Source organism: Sciurus vulgaris (assembly GCF_902686455.1).
Source record: "Sciurus vulgaris genome assembly, chromosome: 2".
Lineage (NCBI taxonomy): Eukaryota > Metazoa > Chordata > Mammalia > Rodentia > Sciuridae > Sciurus > Sciurus vulgaris.
Window position 1 is genome coordinate 29,861,073 of NC_136462.1, and position 15,280 is coordinate 29,876,352.

A 15,280-nucleotide genomic window follows, 5' to 3' on the forward strand; every position below is an offset into this window, starting at 1 on the left:
TCATTAATGAAGATGTGAAGTGAGACACCAATCCTCGCAGCCCCCACCATGTGCCCCTCCCTTGCCCGGCGCTGCTAGAATCATTATCCTTCCTGGTGTGACAGGGTCAGAACCAAACCAATTTGCATCAATCTTTGGTGATGTTGCGAAGTGTCGCCGGCCCTGCAATCCTCCTGTTGTTGAGACTGCTTCAGCTGTCATTCTCAAGCACTTCTCCGTCCTGCGGAGAAGGGCTCATCAGATCTGGCCACCCCGGTTCATCTGGCTGGGAGTCCCAGAGCTACCATGATGGTCAGGCAGGACCCAAAGCTGCACACGACCACTACTTCCTCTTCGTTGTTTTGCTATCCTGAGCTGGGAAGGAAGTAGTGCCTCTTTTTGGAAAACAAGGATGAACCAGTGCTCACACGGCGGGGAAGGTGGGTGGCAGGGGTGGATGCGACAGGTGTGGGATTTCTCTTACTTATCATGACACTTATTTTTATTCATTTGTGTCTGTTTTATGAGGAACACAAGGGGCAAAGCTCCTTAGGCCTCGCCCAGGCCTAGGCAGATGCTTGGGATTGTGTTCCAGGTGCCTGGGTCTGGTGTGGTCAAGTTGCTTCTCAAAACAAGGTCCATTCTTCTCTGCTATTTTCTTATGTCATCTGGTCCTAGAACTTTTCTGTCTTCTCTATGCATGAATACATGTCTCGTCATGGAGGGAGACTGACTTTACATACACACTTGTCTCCCAGTGAAGTGGAGACTCACCTCCCACCCACCCATGTCCTTCACATCCAGCCAGGATGAAATGCACTTTTTTTTCAGTACCACGGACTGAACTAGGAGCACTTAACCACTGAGTCACATTCCCAGATCCCTAGTTCCCTTCCTTTTAAAAAAATATCTTTTTAGTTGTCAATGGACCTTTATTTTATTTATTTATATGTGGTGCTGAGAATCAAACCAAGTGCCTCACACATGCTAGACAAGCACTCTACTACTGAGCCACAATCCCAGCTCCCAGTCCCTTTTTAATTTTATTTGGGGACAGGGCCTCACTAAGTTGCTGAGGCTGGCTTTGAACCTGTGATTCTCCTGCCTCAGCCTCCCAAGCTGCTGGGATTACAGATATGTGCCACCTCACTGCTGAAATGCACTTTTTTGCTCCCTTTTCTGATGGGGCAGTATCTCTGATTGGCTGTCTGTGATGAAAACATAATTCCAGACTCTGCCCTGACCCATTCCTCCCCTTGACCCTCAATTCATCTTCTTCTCCTCTCCCAACTGGGAAGGAAGTGAGAAAACTGTCAAACACATCTGAAGCAATGTTTTGCATACCTAAGAGCTGGGAAATTCAGCCCTCAGATTCCACAGCAAAATTTGGTGAGATACTTTTCTCGGAGTAGGGATGGACTAAGGGACAAGATGGTAATTTTGCAAGACTGATATTTTTCTATCCCTGGGCAAAGGCTCTGTGGATGGAAATGTGAGGAGGGGTGGCAACCAGCATGATTAGGGAACAAGTGGCTTTTCTCTACATGCTTGTGATGTCTAGGGCACAGCCGGAGGCTTAGTAGGTACTCAGTAAATACTTGGTTCTCAAATGATATACATTTGCATATCTAAGAACAAATGTCATCACCTTTGTCATGCACATGGGTCACTGGTAAACTGTATGTGCAGGCAGGTGCATGTTAACAGGCTGAGTTATGGACAGGGTATTTGCATACAGCTCCAGAGGCTTTCTTTCTCCTTATATTATAAAAGTAATACAGGCTGTAGAGGAAAATAAAAATGACCCATAATCTTCCAAGGCAGAAAGCACTATTATGACCTTGGTCTACTTCCTTCCAATTTTTTCCCTACAAATTGGAGATCCTGCTGTCTTTATAATTTTATATCTCGCAATTTTCACTTATCCTCATGACAAAATCATTTCTTCTGTGATATTTTACCTTCTTTGCAAACATACTAAATCGCTTTCTAATACTTCACTATGTGAACGTGCCATAATTTCCTCGATAGCTGCATATCTGAAGGGTCTTTGGGTCATTCCATCTTGGGTAGCATGGCTGTGAAGAAAACAGTGGCAGTAGACACAGACGATGGAGAGCAGGAGGCCAGGGTAAGGCAGCTCTGGGGAGCCAACCTTCCTTCGACCTTCTTCCATTCTTCCATTTCTGGTTGAGCCCGTCGTGGCCCTGCCCCAGACAGCAGCAGCTGGGCCTTCTCATTTCCACTAGGCCTCAAGTCGGTGACTTTTCCACCTTGACTCTTCTCAGCTGCTCCTTTGTGTGGAGCTGCTGGCCCGAGCCAGTGTGGCTCCTGGGGCTTGGCTGCATTCAGCAAAACCCCAGGGCGTGACCTTCGACCTAGCTTGACCCTGAGGCTGAAGGCTGCAGAATCAGGACAGGCTGCTTTCCATGGGCTCTCAGAGGAGCTGAGGCTACAGTAGACCCTGCTCAGTCCAGGAAAGGTAGTAAGGACTTGACCACAGAGAAGCATCTGGAGAAAGTGTGGAAGGGCTAGTGGAGGGGAGGACAAAATAAGCAGGAAGTGTTTCTGGGCAGTGACTGGAACAGCATGGAAGCTCAGAAAATATCAGGACTACAAAACCCAGCGAAGCATAATGATTAAAAGCTCATGGTAAGCCTGGTGTCAGCTCAGAAACATGCCAATGTCACAAAGAACAGCTTTCCCTCTTCCTTGCCTATCACTAACAAATGGTCTTTAGTGACATTGTCTGCACAGTCACAATGGTATCGATGCTGGCATGGAGTTGTCTCAGAAGGCAGAAGGAGGGGGCTGAAAACAATCAGTAAAACTGTCAGCTTTTCTGAAGGGTTATTAGAGAAATGGTCCTCTGCTCAAACATTTCTTTTTCTTTGTTCTTTTTTTTGGGGTACTGGAGATTAAACCCAGAGGTGCTTAACCATTAAGCCACTTCCCCAGTCCTTTTTTAAAAAACATAATTTTATTTAGAGACAGGGTCTCACTGAATTACTTAGGGCCTTACTAAGTTGCTGAGGCTGGCTTTGAATTCATGATCCTCCTGCCTCAGCCTCCTGAGTCGCTGGGATTACAGGCATGTGCCACTACACCCAGCTGCTTAACCATTTCAAGTAACCAAAAGTTAGCATATTTTACCTGAGGGGTTATTAATACTTAACAAATATGAATATAATAAAATTACAGATTATATCAAGTCTATTTATAGGTAGACCCATCAAGCAGTTTATATAATGGATAAGGTATGCAACGCACTGTTCGCACACTTTGCAAGTACCCACTGAATCTCTACAACTACTCAAGGAATTAGGGACTATTACTGGACCCACTTTATAAACAGGCAAACCAAGTTGCAAAGAGGTTAAGTAACTTATCCAGTCACATAGTGAGTAGATGGCAGAAGCAGGATCTGGACCCTGGCAGCCTGACTTTAAAGTCTATGTGCTTATCTACAACACTGGGCTGTCTCTTTTAAAGCACAAAAGTTCCTGAGGAGACCGAGGCTGAGAAAACAGTGATTTGCACAAGCTCCTCCCTGCCCCTCTCAGAATCCCAGCTGTCATTCTCCTTAGACCAACAACTGGCTATAACATCGATTATGGAGGTACACTTCCATCTTTCAACAAATTCCTTTTAAGCATTTTTTATGTGCCAACTACAGTTCTAAGTTCTGTTTATAACCAGAGAGGGTGTAGGAGTCTGAGCAAATTTGGGCCAATTCTTTGACATCTTCCAAAAGTTATTTAAAAAGTCAAATCTTACCATTAAGCGTGTCTCAGAGAAGACGGACAGACAACAAAGCAACTATGATTACTTGAGTTTTGGGCACCTTGGATTCTACATAATTGTTTCCTTGAGGTCACTTTCAAAAGCATCAGGTATAGATCAACAGAAAGCAGAGGGCAAGATAAGGATAAAAAGATGTGAGCCAATTCTGCTCAAAGCTAGAGTTTAATTGCGATCCCAACTGCCACTCTCCCCTGCATTCCTTTGTTCCTGGCTATGACCAAGTTTGTCATTGCATTGCCCCAAGTAATCCCTGTAATGGGCTGCAATCCTGGGGCTGTTTCTGTTCATTAAGTGGCCAACCTCTGAGTCACATGGAGTGTCGCCAGTTGTGGCTTCTTGAATTGGCAGCTGATGGGCCACTTTTCTGTCTTAAAAGCCAGGAATCATCCAGGAGAGAGAATGGAGTTGGAGAAGAGAGAGCCGTGAAGGTGATGGGGCTATAAATCAAAGTAGGGCGAGAGTGGGAGCAGGCGCCCCTTGCAGGATATGAGCTCTTCGAGGGCTGGTGCACCTCGACGTGGAAGCTGTACTTGGACAGAAAGCTGCAGTGTAACTCCAGCAATGGTGCCACTGTCCCTGTTATAGCTACCCATGATACCAGCTGTGTGGACAGGTAGAAGGGGTGAGGAGGCCAAATGGGGACAGAGAGGCATGGACAGAGCAAGGCAAATGGCAGAGAGCGAGTGGACTTCCCCCAGGGTCGGGATTCTAAGGGCTTTAGGCTCTGGCTCCAAGGATCGGGCCCTGGCTGTGCCCAGGGCAGCTCTTCTTTCGAGCCTACAGCCCCCGTGTCTGCCTCTTGGAGTCGGGGAACCTTACAGCAGCTGGTTGCTTAGAGATCCTGTCCCCCATTAGCCTGCCCCACACCCTGCATCTGTCTTCTGGTTAGAGCTGTGTGAAGCGGAAGACAATTTGGGGCTTATTAGTGTCCCAGGGAGACATGTAACTTGTGTTGCTGGGACCCAAACAGCAAGAGTCTTAGCGGCAAACTCCAGCCGAGAAAAGACTGAGGAATTGTCTCACCTAATTACAGGGAATGGCCCTCTTTGTGTTTGTGATTCGGTACGGTTGTCCGATCGCTTTTGATCGCTTTTCTCCACTTGCTGGCTCAGGCCTTGCTGGAATTGTGCTAATTAGAAGAGAAATGGACAGAGTGATCCTGTCAGCCCTGGTTACTGGTGGGGACAAAGCGGAATATTATTCTGAGGCAGTGTTTTGTGAGGGCCCTTCTCCCAGCTCTCATTAGGAGGAAGGGGCCCCCAGGAGGGGAAGGTTCCGAATGCCTGGCCCAGCTAATGGAGCATCAGGGTGTTCCTGTGCTAATTAACAGGCTCTGCAAGCTCTCGCGCCAACTAGGAGCCTCACAGTTGCATCTGGTGCCACCTGAAGTCCTCAACTGCCCTAGTCTAGAAGAAAAAGTGTCAAACAGAGGGTAGGAAGGCCAGTGGCCTCTTTAGGCAGAGTCAGAGACACATGCCCAAAGTACCCAAAAGCCTAAATAGATTAAAAAAAAAAAAAAAAAAAAAAAAGCTGGTTACAGGCCAATCAGAACTTAGGAACTGACTTTGGAGAGCCCACTGCTTGCCCATTCTCTGGGAACAGGGTTACAAGGTTTTCTGATAAAATGAAGCCCATGCATGGAGCAGGTAGTTTTTGTTGTTGTTGTTATTGTTTGTAATACTGGTAATTGAACCCAGGACCCTGTGCATAATGTAGGCAAGTGCTCTACCACTGAGCTACTACATCCCAAGTCTTTTTTATTTTTCATTTTGAGAAGGGTCTTACTAAGTTGCTGAGGCTGACCTTGAACTTGCAATCCACCTGCCTCAGCCTCCTGAAATCGCTGGGATTGCAGGTGTGTGCCACTGAGCCCAGAAGTCAATCAGGTAGTAAGTCTTGTAGCTCACAAAGGATGAAGAAAACAGAAATGGAGAATATAACCAAATGCTTGAGGACAGAGTTAGGCATAGTTGAGAGCTGTTAAGAAACAATGTTATTTGATCCCTGGGACTATCCACCTTGGCCCATCATTTCCTCATGTTCTACTCTGTTTATCTTTCTGTGATGCCTTAATCTGGGAGGAAGCAGAATTGATAAATGAAATTTATCACTTATAAATGAAATTATTCACTGATAGATGAAATTTCTTCACTTCGTTACAAAGTTCCAGTGGAGGTCCAAACACACTTCTGAAGCTGTAGGGACAATGGAATGACTTTCACCAGTTCGATTTTCAATGCCACAATTTGGGTGACTCCAGATATAGTGAATAGATGCTAGAGAACGAATAAAAGAGCAGTTACTAAAAGTCTACTTAAAACCTATGCTAAAAATTATGATTAATGCCTGGAATCCCAGCAACTCGGGAAGTTAAGGTAGGAGGAACTAAAGTTTGAGGCCAGTCTCAGCAACTTAGCAAGACCCTGTCTTAAAATGAAATAAAAAGGGCTGGGTTTGTAGCTCAGTAATAGAGGGTTCTGAGTTCAATCCCCAGTACCATAAAAAAATGTGATAAATATCCTTTATAATAAAAAAGATAAAAAATTAGTGGTGTTTTGATATTAGCACAATTAATATCTCTTTGAACTTTTAACAGTATCTTATGAATTGCTCTGATTAGCAATTTTATTTCCTTAACATAGAATGCTTTCTCTAGAAGGGCAATATTTGGTCTAGGGCAGGCCAGCTATCAATGGATGACAGCGATAGCCCTAATGTGTACTTTCTCTTCTCTAGGTCTGGAACAGAGTTGAAAATGAAAAAATGCTAAGAGTTTTAGTGGGCAGCAGAGAAATGTTTTTTTAAACTCCATCATGTTTAACTGGAAGTCTGCAAACAGCTTTGAACCCCACTTCAAAGAACCAGACGTGAAGGAGGCAATCACAACCTAGAGGAGCTTATGACTTGGCAGGGGAGTCAGGTCTTTCATTAGATCACTTAAGACACAAGATGGAATGCGCTGAAAGCCAGAGGGACTACGGGACACCTAAATGTTGTAGGAATGCTGGGGGGCAGGGATCAATTCCAGCTGGGATATCAGGGGTTTACAGGAAGAGCAGGCTGAACAGGTGGCAAAAGGGAAGCAAACTTTCTAGAAACTCAATGGCATGGGCAAAGGCACTCCAGTGAGGAACTGGGAACTGTTCAGAGGGACTGGAACAGACTTGATACAGGGCAGAGGAAGGAAACCAAACTGGAGGGTGGATGAGGATTACATGCAAAGTCTTAACATGCTGGGTAGAGCAATCCAGACTTTATCAGTAGACACAGGGAGGTGACACAGGTTTCCAGGTGCTCCTACAGGGAGTGGATGATGCTGGTAGGACAGACGAAAACCTAGGAAACCAAGTGGATGATAATAAAGCCCCAAATCACTCTGTAGGATGTGAAGGGGGAGATATGTGGGTTATTTGTCACTAGAATTGTATCTTTTGATGAGGTCTATGCTTTAAATAGGGACCTTGGCCCTTTGAGGAAAAATTCACCCTCCTATAAAAGGGACGTATTTATTATGAAGACACAGAAAACATCATATACAAAGTACAATCCTCTAACATTTTGAAATATACACGTATACACTGTACATAAATTTATATTATCAATATAAAAATACATCATTAACATTTCTAAGGATGACAAATACAAAACCAATAAATATCGCAATTCTAAAACATCTACTTACATTAAGTGCTGGTGAATAAGATGACAGTAAAAGGAGGAGGCCAAAGCAGATCAGAAAACCAACTACCTGGCTTCCGGTTACAGACTTGAGTTGGTTTGGGGGAGGTATCCCAGTATTCTCCACATACTTCTCAATTTCCCCAAACATGTAAAAGTGCCTGACATTATCAACTCTCGAAAACAGAGCAAAGAAAAAATTTGACGTTAATGGTACTATTTTTTGATCACACACATGCGCATAAGCTCGTCAATCGCATTTAGGGAGATCAAGAAACATCAGTCATAAGCTTAACTTAAAATCAAAGCCTCCACAACTGACCTCCTGGGTAGCAACCAACCAGAAGAATGCTTTCCTTTTCCCTCTTGCCCTTTGTGTCTCACGCTCAATTATTTCTCTCCCCCCCCCACCCCCCCCAAGTAAGACTACCTGGATGGTCAAGTGACACAAACGAGTAAAAACTAATGTTAATTCTAGCATGGGAAATCAGCACAAATGTCATCAAATGGCTAAAGACCAGCCATTAAATTGAAGAGTGCTGTGCGCTAGCAGACATTCAAGACCACAAACTTGACTACAAGTCTGTGTCCAAACTCCCTCCGATTATTACCACAGGAATATTCTTTCCATGAAATTCAGGAAACCCTGTGTACTTTTCAAAACATCAGAAGATGTGCAATTGATTTTACACTGGGGTTTTTATAAATAATTGGCCAAGAACATCATGAAAAACTGTATTTAACTGAGGAAATTCTCCTCATCTTTCGTGTGTGTGTATGTGTATGCGTGTGTGTGTGTATTTCTGTGAAGTATCTGATATGTGCCATGAGGGCCTGAGGTGGACAAAACATTGTCACCATCCCATAGCACACACTAGATTGATTAGGATTCTAGTTTTCAATCAAATGGAAACTCCCATAAATCATGCCCTTTTCCTATCTATCAGGCCATACTGACTCCTTCACTTAGATCTGTAACTGATTAACCAGAGCTCAAAAGTTCTGTTGGTCATCTTCATATTTGTCTTGAGGTCTGCAACCCAATGCGACCTAGCATGGACCTTTCACTTCTCAAGCTGATTCCAGGAGGGACGCCCTACTCAGGGATCCCCTTGCCTGGAGTCAGGCCTGGGAGGTGGGGAATGAACAGTGTTGAGGGTAGAACTATAATGAGAGGTATAGAATTTAAAAGCCAATATAAATTTCAAGAAGATTCTGGTTTTTCCAGGTGAAACATCTTGGAACCTATTTTATATTGGAGAGTTCACAGGTCAGACTGCATGGTCTGATCCAGAACCTAGTTGGTCTCTAATCTCCTCACATCATAAATACTTCCTAAAAGATCCAGTTCAACTCAAAAGAACCATCCAATCAATGTGTCACAAGTGACTTCGCCATCATGGAATCAAATCGACTAGAAGATCCTGGGGCTCCTGAATCACTTCCAGAAATGAAAAAGCATGACTTTGAGCTTTAAGGATGATAGGACCTCTGGTGTTACCAATATCCAAGTTTAAGAAGCTGACGGAGTAACTGTGATGATCCTTGGGTAGAGCAGATTCTTCTCTGGTCACTGAATCTCCTCAGAGACACAGAGCGCCAGGAGCAGGGCAGAGGGGCAGTCCTGAGGTACAGCCTCTGGCCTCTCCTGAGGAAAAGCTGCACTGGGAAGAGTCCCCAGGACACCTGTCCACGAGCTGCTGCTACTTCTTGGGTTTCTCTAGGATGTTGAGGAATTTTCCCCTTGTCATCTCTCTGGCTGGAATCACAAAGCAAACAAAAGAGCAATGAAAACCTAAAATGTGGGGGAAAAAAAAAAAAAAAAAAAAAGGATCTAGGAAGATTTTATTTAAATGCAGGTTGGTTTAAATTGTATATCATGTTGCTACCACAACACATTCAACTATCACCAACCTCCTAAATAGGGAAAACAAACAATTAAACTACTATTGACAAGTAAAACTGGAGAGAGACCCTAAAGTTGGCTAAAAGGGAAGATTATCATCCAACCTTAAAAAAATCACCAGGGAATTTCCTTTTAATCATTTAATATCTCTATCTATCTGTCTGTCTGTCTGTCTTTCTTTCTGAAGAATCTAACCTAACATCCATGTTCACTATGTCATGGAGTTTTCTCTGGAGGCTAAAATCCAACCAAGATGAGTCTTCTCTGGGTTGTTGGTCTGTAGACATCTAAAATCTCAAATCAAAATCAGAGTCATTACCCCATCTCAGTAGCGGTTGTCCCGGCATGCTGTAACGTAACAGGGTTTATATTCCCTCAGTGCAGTTTGTCTGTGGATGGGAGTAATAAAGTGCGGTTTATAGAGCTTTGGTCTTCTCTCTCTTGGCATTGTCAGTTCTTAGGTATTTAATATAGCCAGGCAAGGTTTATGTGTCTTTCTCTGACTTTCAGCATCATCAATCTTTGAATGCTGTACTCACCAGTGGTTTTATACAGCTACTTTCCTACATATAAGGTTCCAAAATGAAAGCAAAACATTTCTTGATTACAAGGACCACTTCAGAAAACCCCTGTTTTAGCTCTGTCAAGCAAATCCCCAACAAGCATACACAGTAAAACACCCTCTCATCCTCATCCCACAAGGTCATCTTTTCAGATTTCTTAGCAGTGCCATAAGTTTCTGATGGCTGGCCCTGGAGGCCAGAAGTCTTCCGAAACCATGCAGTGGGCCCAGGGCATGCTGTGGCCCATGGCCTCTAAAAGACATTATCTCCATCCTGGCCAAAGAAGTGACGTGGCTAGGGAGGCACCTGAAGGAATGAGAAGAACATCACCCTGGCCTTCTTTCCAAAGTCCAGAAAAATGGTGCTGAATGACTGGCCTGCCAGTCGCCTGTTTGTTTGTACAATGAAGAAATCATTTTTTGCACAATATCAACTGTCATCATAGGGAGGCTTTGGGTAACTGCTATCTATCCACCTCCCAGCTTTTACTAGTTCCTGAGCTCCAACAAAGGAAAAGGAAATTCTATTAGCCAGGAGTGGAAGCCCCAGTGCTGGGTCTTGCCTCATGTGACCACAACACCACCCTGTTCCAAATCAAACCAACCATTCATTCATTTGATGAATTTACACCAAACTGTACAAAGTTAGGACTTGCACACAAATACTTGTTTATGTACTTGTCTTCTTCCATTAAAATATAAGAACTGAGGGCAAAGACGGTTAAGTGCTAGACCTTGTATCTGCTGAATAAACGCTAGCTGAATGAATGAATGGTAACATACAAAAGAACCTAATAGGAACACAACGAATGTTAGTTTCCTTCCTTTACATAGACAAATAACAAAGACTAGTTAGTGGTCCTTGGTGTTCCAGTTTCTCCACTGTAGGAGTCTTTTTTAATGCACTTTGTTTATTTGGCAAGAAAAATATTTTCCTTTGGTGGAAATAATGCCAAATTGAAGGAGCGATCAGGGGTCAAGGGCTAACTATTCCAGAGGAAATTCAATCAAGTACTCTCTTGCCTATGGGAAGCAGCATGGGGCTTCTTCCAGAAGACCACAGGATGTAAACTCAGTTTAAGTTTCAGTGCTAGCACTTTATAGCTGGGTGACACCTTGAGTTGGACACTATCTCTAAGCCTTGCCTTCTTCATCTGTAAGATGGGTAATATGTTAATGCCACCTGTCCAACTCTTCTCTTGGATATTAGCAATGAACATACTTGGAATAGCGGCATTCATTAACACAACCCTTTTCACATGTGGGTAAGTTCTACCCTCAGTATTTTCTGAGGGAATGAATGAAGGACTATGATAAGAGGGACTAACAATCTTAAAACCACCATTCCTTGGAATCTTTTCCTCAGCCTAATCCTACAGGAATTTGCTTATACTTTTGGGTATTGCTTATTTCTACTGGATGAGTTACCTGTCTGTTCTCAAGTACTTATTAAGAACTTTAAACATATACAGTTATCAAATGATCCCATAACATGGCTAGAAGCAGGTACTGTGGAAACCGGACAGTGGTAAATCAGAATTATGATGAGAAGACAGCCTTGTCCCAAACCTCAAGTCTAGAGTGACTTCTGCCTGCTGCCCTTCAGACACCCTCTACAATTCCTTACTTTTTCTTCCCCAGTGGAAGAATGACCAATATTTTAAGACACAGATTAAAAAGATTCAATTATAGGAGGGATCAAAAGGTTTAAAAGGGAAAAATAAATGGAGATTCTGTAGTCTCTCTGTTGCAAGCTCTCCTTGAATTTAACCAATCCTTTTTAACAACCCCTTTTCCACTCAATCATTCCTCCCCCTTCAACCTAATCCAAGTATACAGAGCTGCAGGAAACCACCGTAAAAGTAGAAGTAATTCAAAAGACATCATCTTCTACATGGGAGGGGAGAAAGTTTCCCTTCTTGCCAGTCCCATATAGGAGATATACGAATGTGTGACACAGCCGCTCCCTAAAAGAGGGCTGTGCCCTATAAATCAGAGCCTAAGCACCAACCCCTTTTTGTGCACAGAGAAATTGCTGTGGGTCAGGGGCTGCTCCAGAGCACGTGCCCTCCTGTTCGCTTGTCATCAGAGATGTTAACATTTCTGATTAATTCACATAGCCCTTATTTTATTCCCTTTTTCTTTATCCTTGCTCTTCTGCAGGGTAAAGATTCTTAGCGACCTGCTACAGTAATCACCGCCCGCTCACTGCACCCCCCCCAAAACCTAGTGAAATTGTTTAGTGATGCCAACCGCGCTTTTAATTTGCAAGACATCAGACACAGAGGTAATTTATACCAACATCTGTTCATTTTTGACTTCTGAAACAAACTCGCACATGCTGCTACAAAATCCCATTAGGAATAGGAAGACAGCCTTCTGCTACTATTCTATATTGCTTGTCTACATACACACACACACACACATTCATTCTCACACACACACACACACACACACACACACACACACACACACACACACACTCTCACCCCTTCCAGGAGGGTTTTATATGTAAATGTATTTTACTAAAACATTCCCACCAAGGATTTCAAATCTCTTTGGGGGAAAAAACCTTTGAGATAGCTACTGCCTGCTTATAGAGGAGAACAATGTATTTATTTACCTCTGCCTAGTTCTGTCCCTGCTTCTTCCCAGTAATTACAGGTTGGTTTACTCTGGCATGAATGGCCAGGGTAAGATCACATGTTCTTGAACTTGGCACTTCCATTTCCTCTGATCTCTCCTATATTTCCCTCGCCCACCAGCCCCACACAATGTGTATACAGAAAATAATCCTAGGAGCTGGGATGTAGCTCCGTGGTAGAGCACTTGTCTCTCATGCATGAGGCCCTAGATTCCATTCCCAAAAGAAAAAATAAAAATAAAAGAAAAAGAAAAAAAAAAAAAAGAAAACCAATCTAGAATTAGTGACATTTAACCACTATCTGCTTCTGGTTTACTAGCTTGAACAGGAAGGCAATCCTGCTACCATTTTAATAACTATGCCAAGAAGAACACACTGGTCATTAGCCTCCAAGATGTGTGCTGTGCAGAAGAAAAGCACAACGCAAGTAGTGATTTAGAGTTTTTCCTATGTAGTATACAGATCACAAACCCAGAAAGTCACAATGGAGACTGTCACTATAGGGTTAACACATGAATTGCTGCAGTGTGTGTGGAGAGATGACCACTTGTACACACTGAAAGGCAGCAAATGACTAAACTACATTCAACTTCCAGGTTTATGCTATTTCTATTACCCACCTGGAAGTTTCTCTAGGGCTGTCAGGTTCATGGCAGCTGTAAATACGTGGGTATACTCAGAGAGGTCAGGGTTGAAGCGAGGACTCCAGCCTGCTTGTTCTGAAGGTGGTACAGAGTTTAATATGATCTCTTCTTGAGATTCTCCAATTCCTCCATCCTGCATTTAGCCTTGCCTCTGGCTTCCTTTTCACAATGACTATCCCCAAACTGCCTTCTCTGCAGTAAATTTTCTGGTGGCTGGTTGAAAAAGATTCAGTGGTACAGATTGATTTCTCACCAGTGAGGGGATGAGGGATTACCAGAGGCACCCTAGTTAACGAGATTGGGTGCAGCATCTCTCTTGAGACCAGCCCTCTCTGCCAGGGTTTTGTACCTTTCGTCTATGACATATGGGTTTCATTATAGGAAGATTTTTCCAGATTATAACTTTGAGGCAATTGCCTGATAATATTCCACTCGACTTTTATGTAGGGAACAATGTAAAGACTCAGTAACTTTTTAATGAAATGGAAGAAACTCATATAATGTTTGGTTTTTAATTTTAAACCGCTTTAAATATTCCTGTGCTGCAATCTAATTAAAAACATCTGCAAGGCAGAGAAGAGTTACTTTCCACTGGTTTGCTCATATCTGAAAGAGTAACAAGCCATTTTCAGGAGACTTGCTATAAGTGGCCAGGAAATAAAGGAGATAGTATAATATTGTAAAGGGGGCAGGGCTCTCAGCATTGAACAAGCCTGGATTTTAACTTCATCTCCTACTCTGACCCTGGGCAAGTCCCCAGGTTATCTTTCTGAGCTTCAGTTTCCTCATCTGTTCAAGGTGGGATTAATACCAACGTCTGACAGGCTTTCAGTAAATGCTAGCTTCTCGGTCATCATGTCTTTCATTTCCAACAAGAAGTTTCTTTGAGCAACAAGATGCTGCATAGAAAAATAATCTAGGAGTCATTTCTCTTAGAGTAATTATTCCTAAAGATAATGCCCTATATGTAGCAGCTCTGTACAAAAGTTATAAAACTATCCTTGATTTTACAATGATAAATGAAAAACCTAAGACTTCTCTGATGGAACAAGGTATGTGAAGATTTGTTGTTTTCTGTTAAATGCAGAGAACAAAATAACTTAAGGGATTATAAAGATAACTGGAAAAGTATGTCACTAATGGAGACAGGGAATATTTTCACAAAATCAGTATTTTTCTCTCATTCCATCACCATTTGAAATTGATCAAAACATCCTTTACATACAATAAAGGAAGAGGAAAGGGGAAATGAAAAAATAGAAAAATCCACACTGTCAGGATGTCATGAGACCAAGTTGTAGTTCTCTAAGGAAATGTATTCTAGGTCTATGGGAATAGAGTTCTGGAGTAAGTAAAGGTTCCCTTTGCAGCAGACACTGTGTATTGTATCTCCAAACTCCATTTCTAACTGTGCAGGGGTGTTTCATTAATTGGTTACTCATCAAACTAGAATCTGATCTGCTTCATTGATAAGTCTTATTGTTTGCAATGAACTTTTATTAGTTTACTAAATGGAATACTCTTAATCTTAGATTGCACCCCTGACACCTTCAAACTAATAAAACCACTCTCCTCATTCTGAATTCCTTTCCTAGACTTTTTTTTTTTTTTAAAGAACTACAAATGCAAAATAAATGGCACCACAAATGTCTTGCATCTGGATAATATACTCTGTTGGATTAAACACTGTTGGAAGAGCAAGCAAGCTCCAAGCACATCAATGCTGGTGATCTTGATATGAGCTTGTGGCTAACTTCAAGAATCTGAAAGTATCAGCTACACCCTGGGATCCATTTGACAATCAACCCAAACCTAACAATGGGCTAGCCTAGTCTTGAGGAAATGGATGTTAAAGGAGGTTCCTCATCAACAGACATCATTAATTCTTAGCTATTTGTTACCATCTGCTTTTACCTCTATAATAAACTAAACAAACATTAGGGTAACATGAACAAACCAAAAACTACCCTACTTGAGTAATGCTGAGTTATTACTGAGAGGCAGTGATTCCCAAGCAAAAAGAAATACAGAAAATCGTGGTTTCATTTATATCAATGTGCTAA

General features: G+C 42.7%; 1 protein-coding gene across 1 annotated transcript in view; it reads right to left on the reverse strand.

Moving 5' to 3' along the window:
- Nucleotides 1–6,938: 6,938 nt before the first annotated feature.
- LIN52 (lin-52 DREAM MuvB core complex component) overlaps nt 6,939–15,280 on the reverse strand; it is a 109,463-nt gene continuing 101,121 nt past the window's right edge. The window contains exon 6 of the mRNA XM_079129861.1: nt 6,939–9,220. Coding sequence (XP_078985987.1) covers nt 9,165–9,220 — 56 coding nt within the window. The 3' untranslated portion in view covers nt 6,939–9,164. The remainder of the gene's footprint in view (nt 9,221–15,280) is intronic.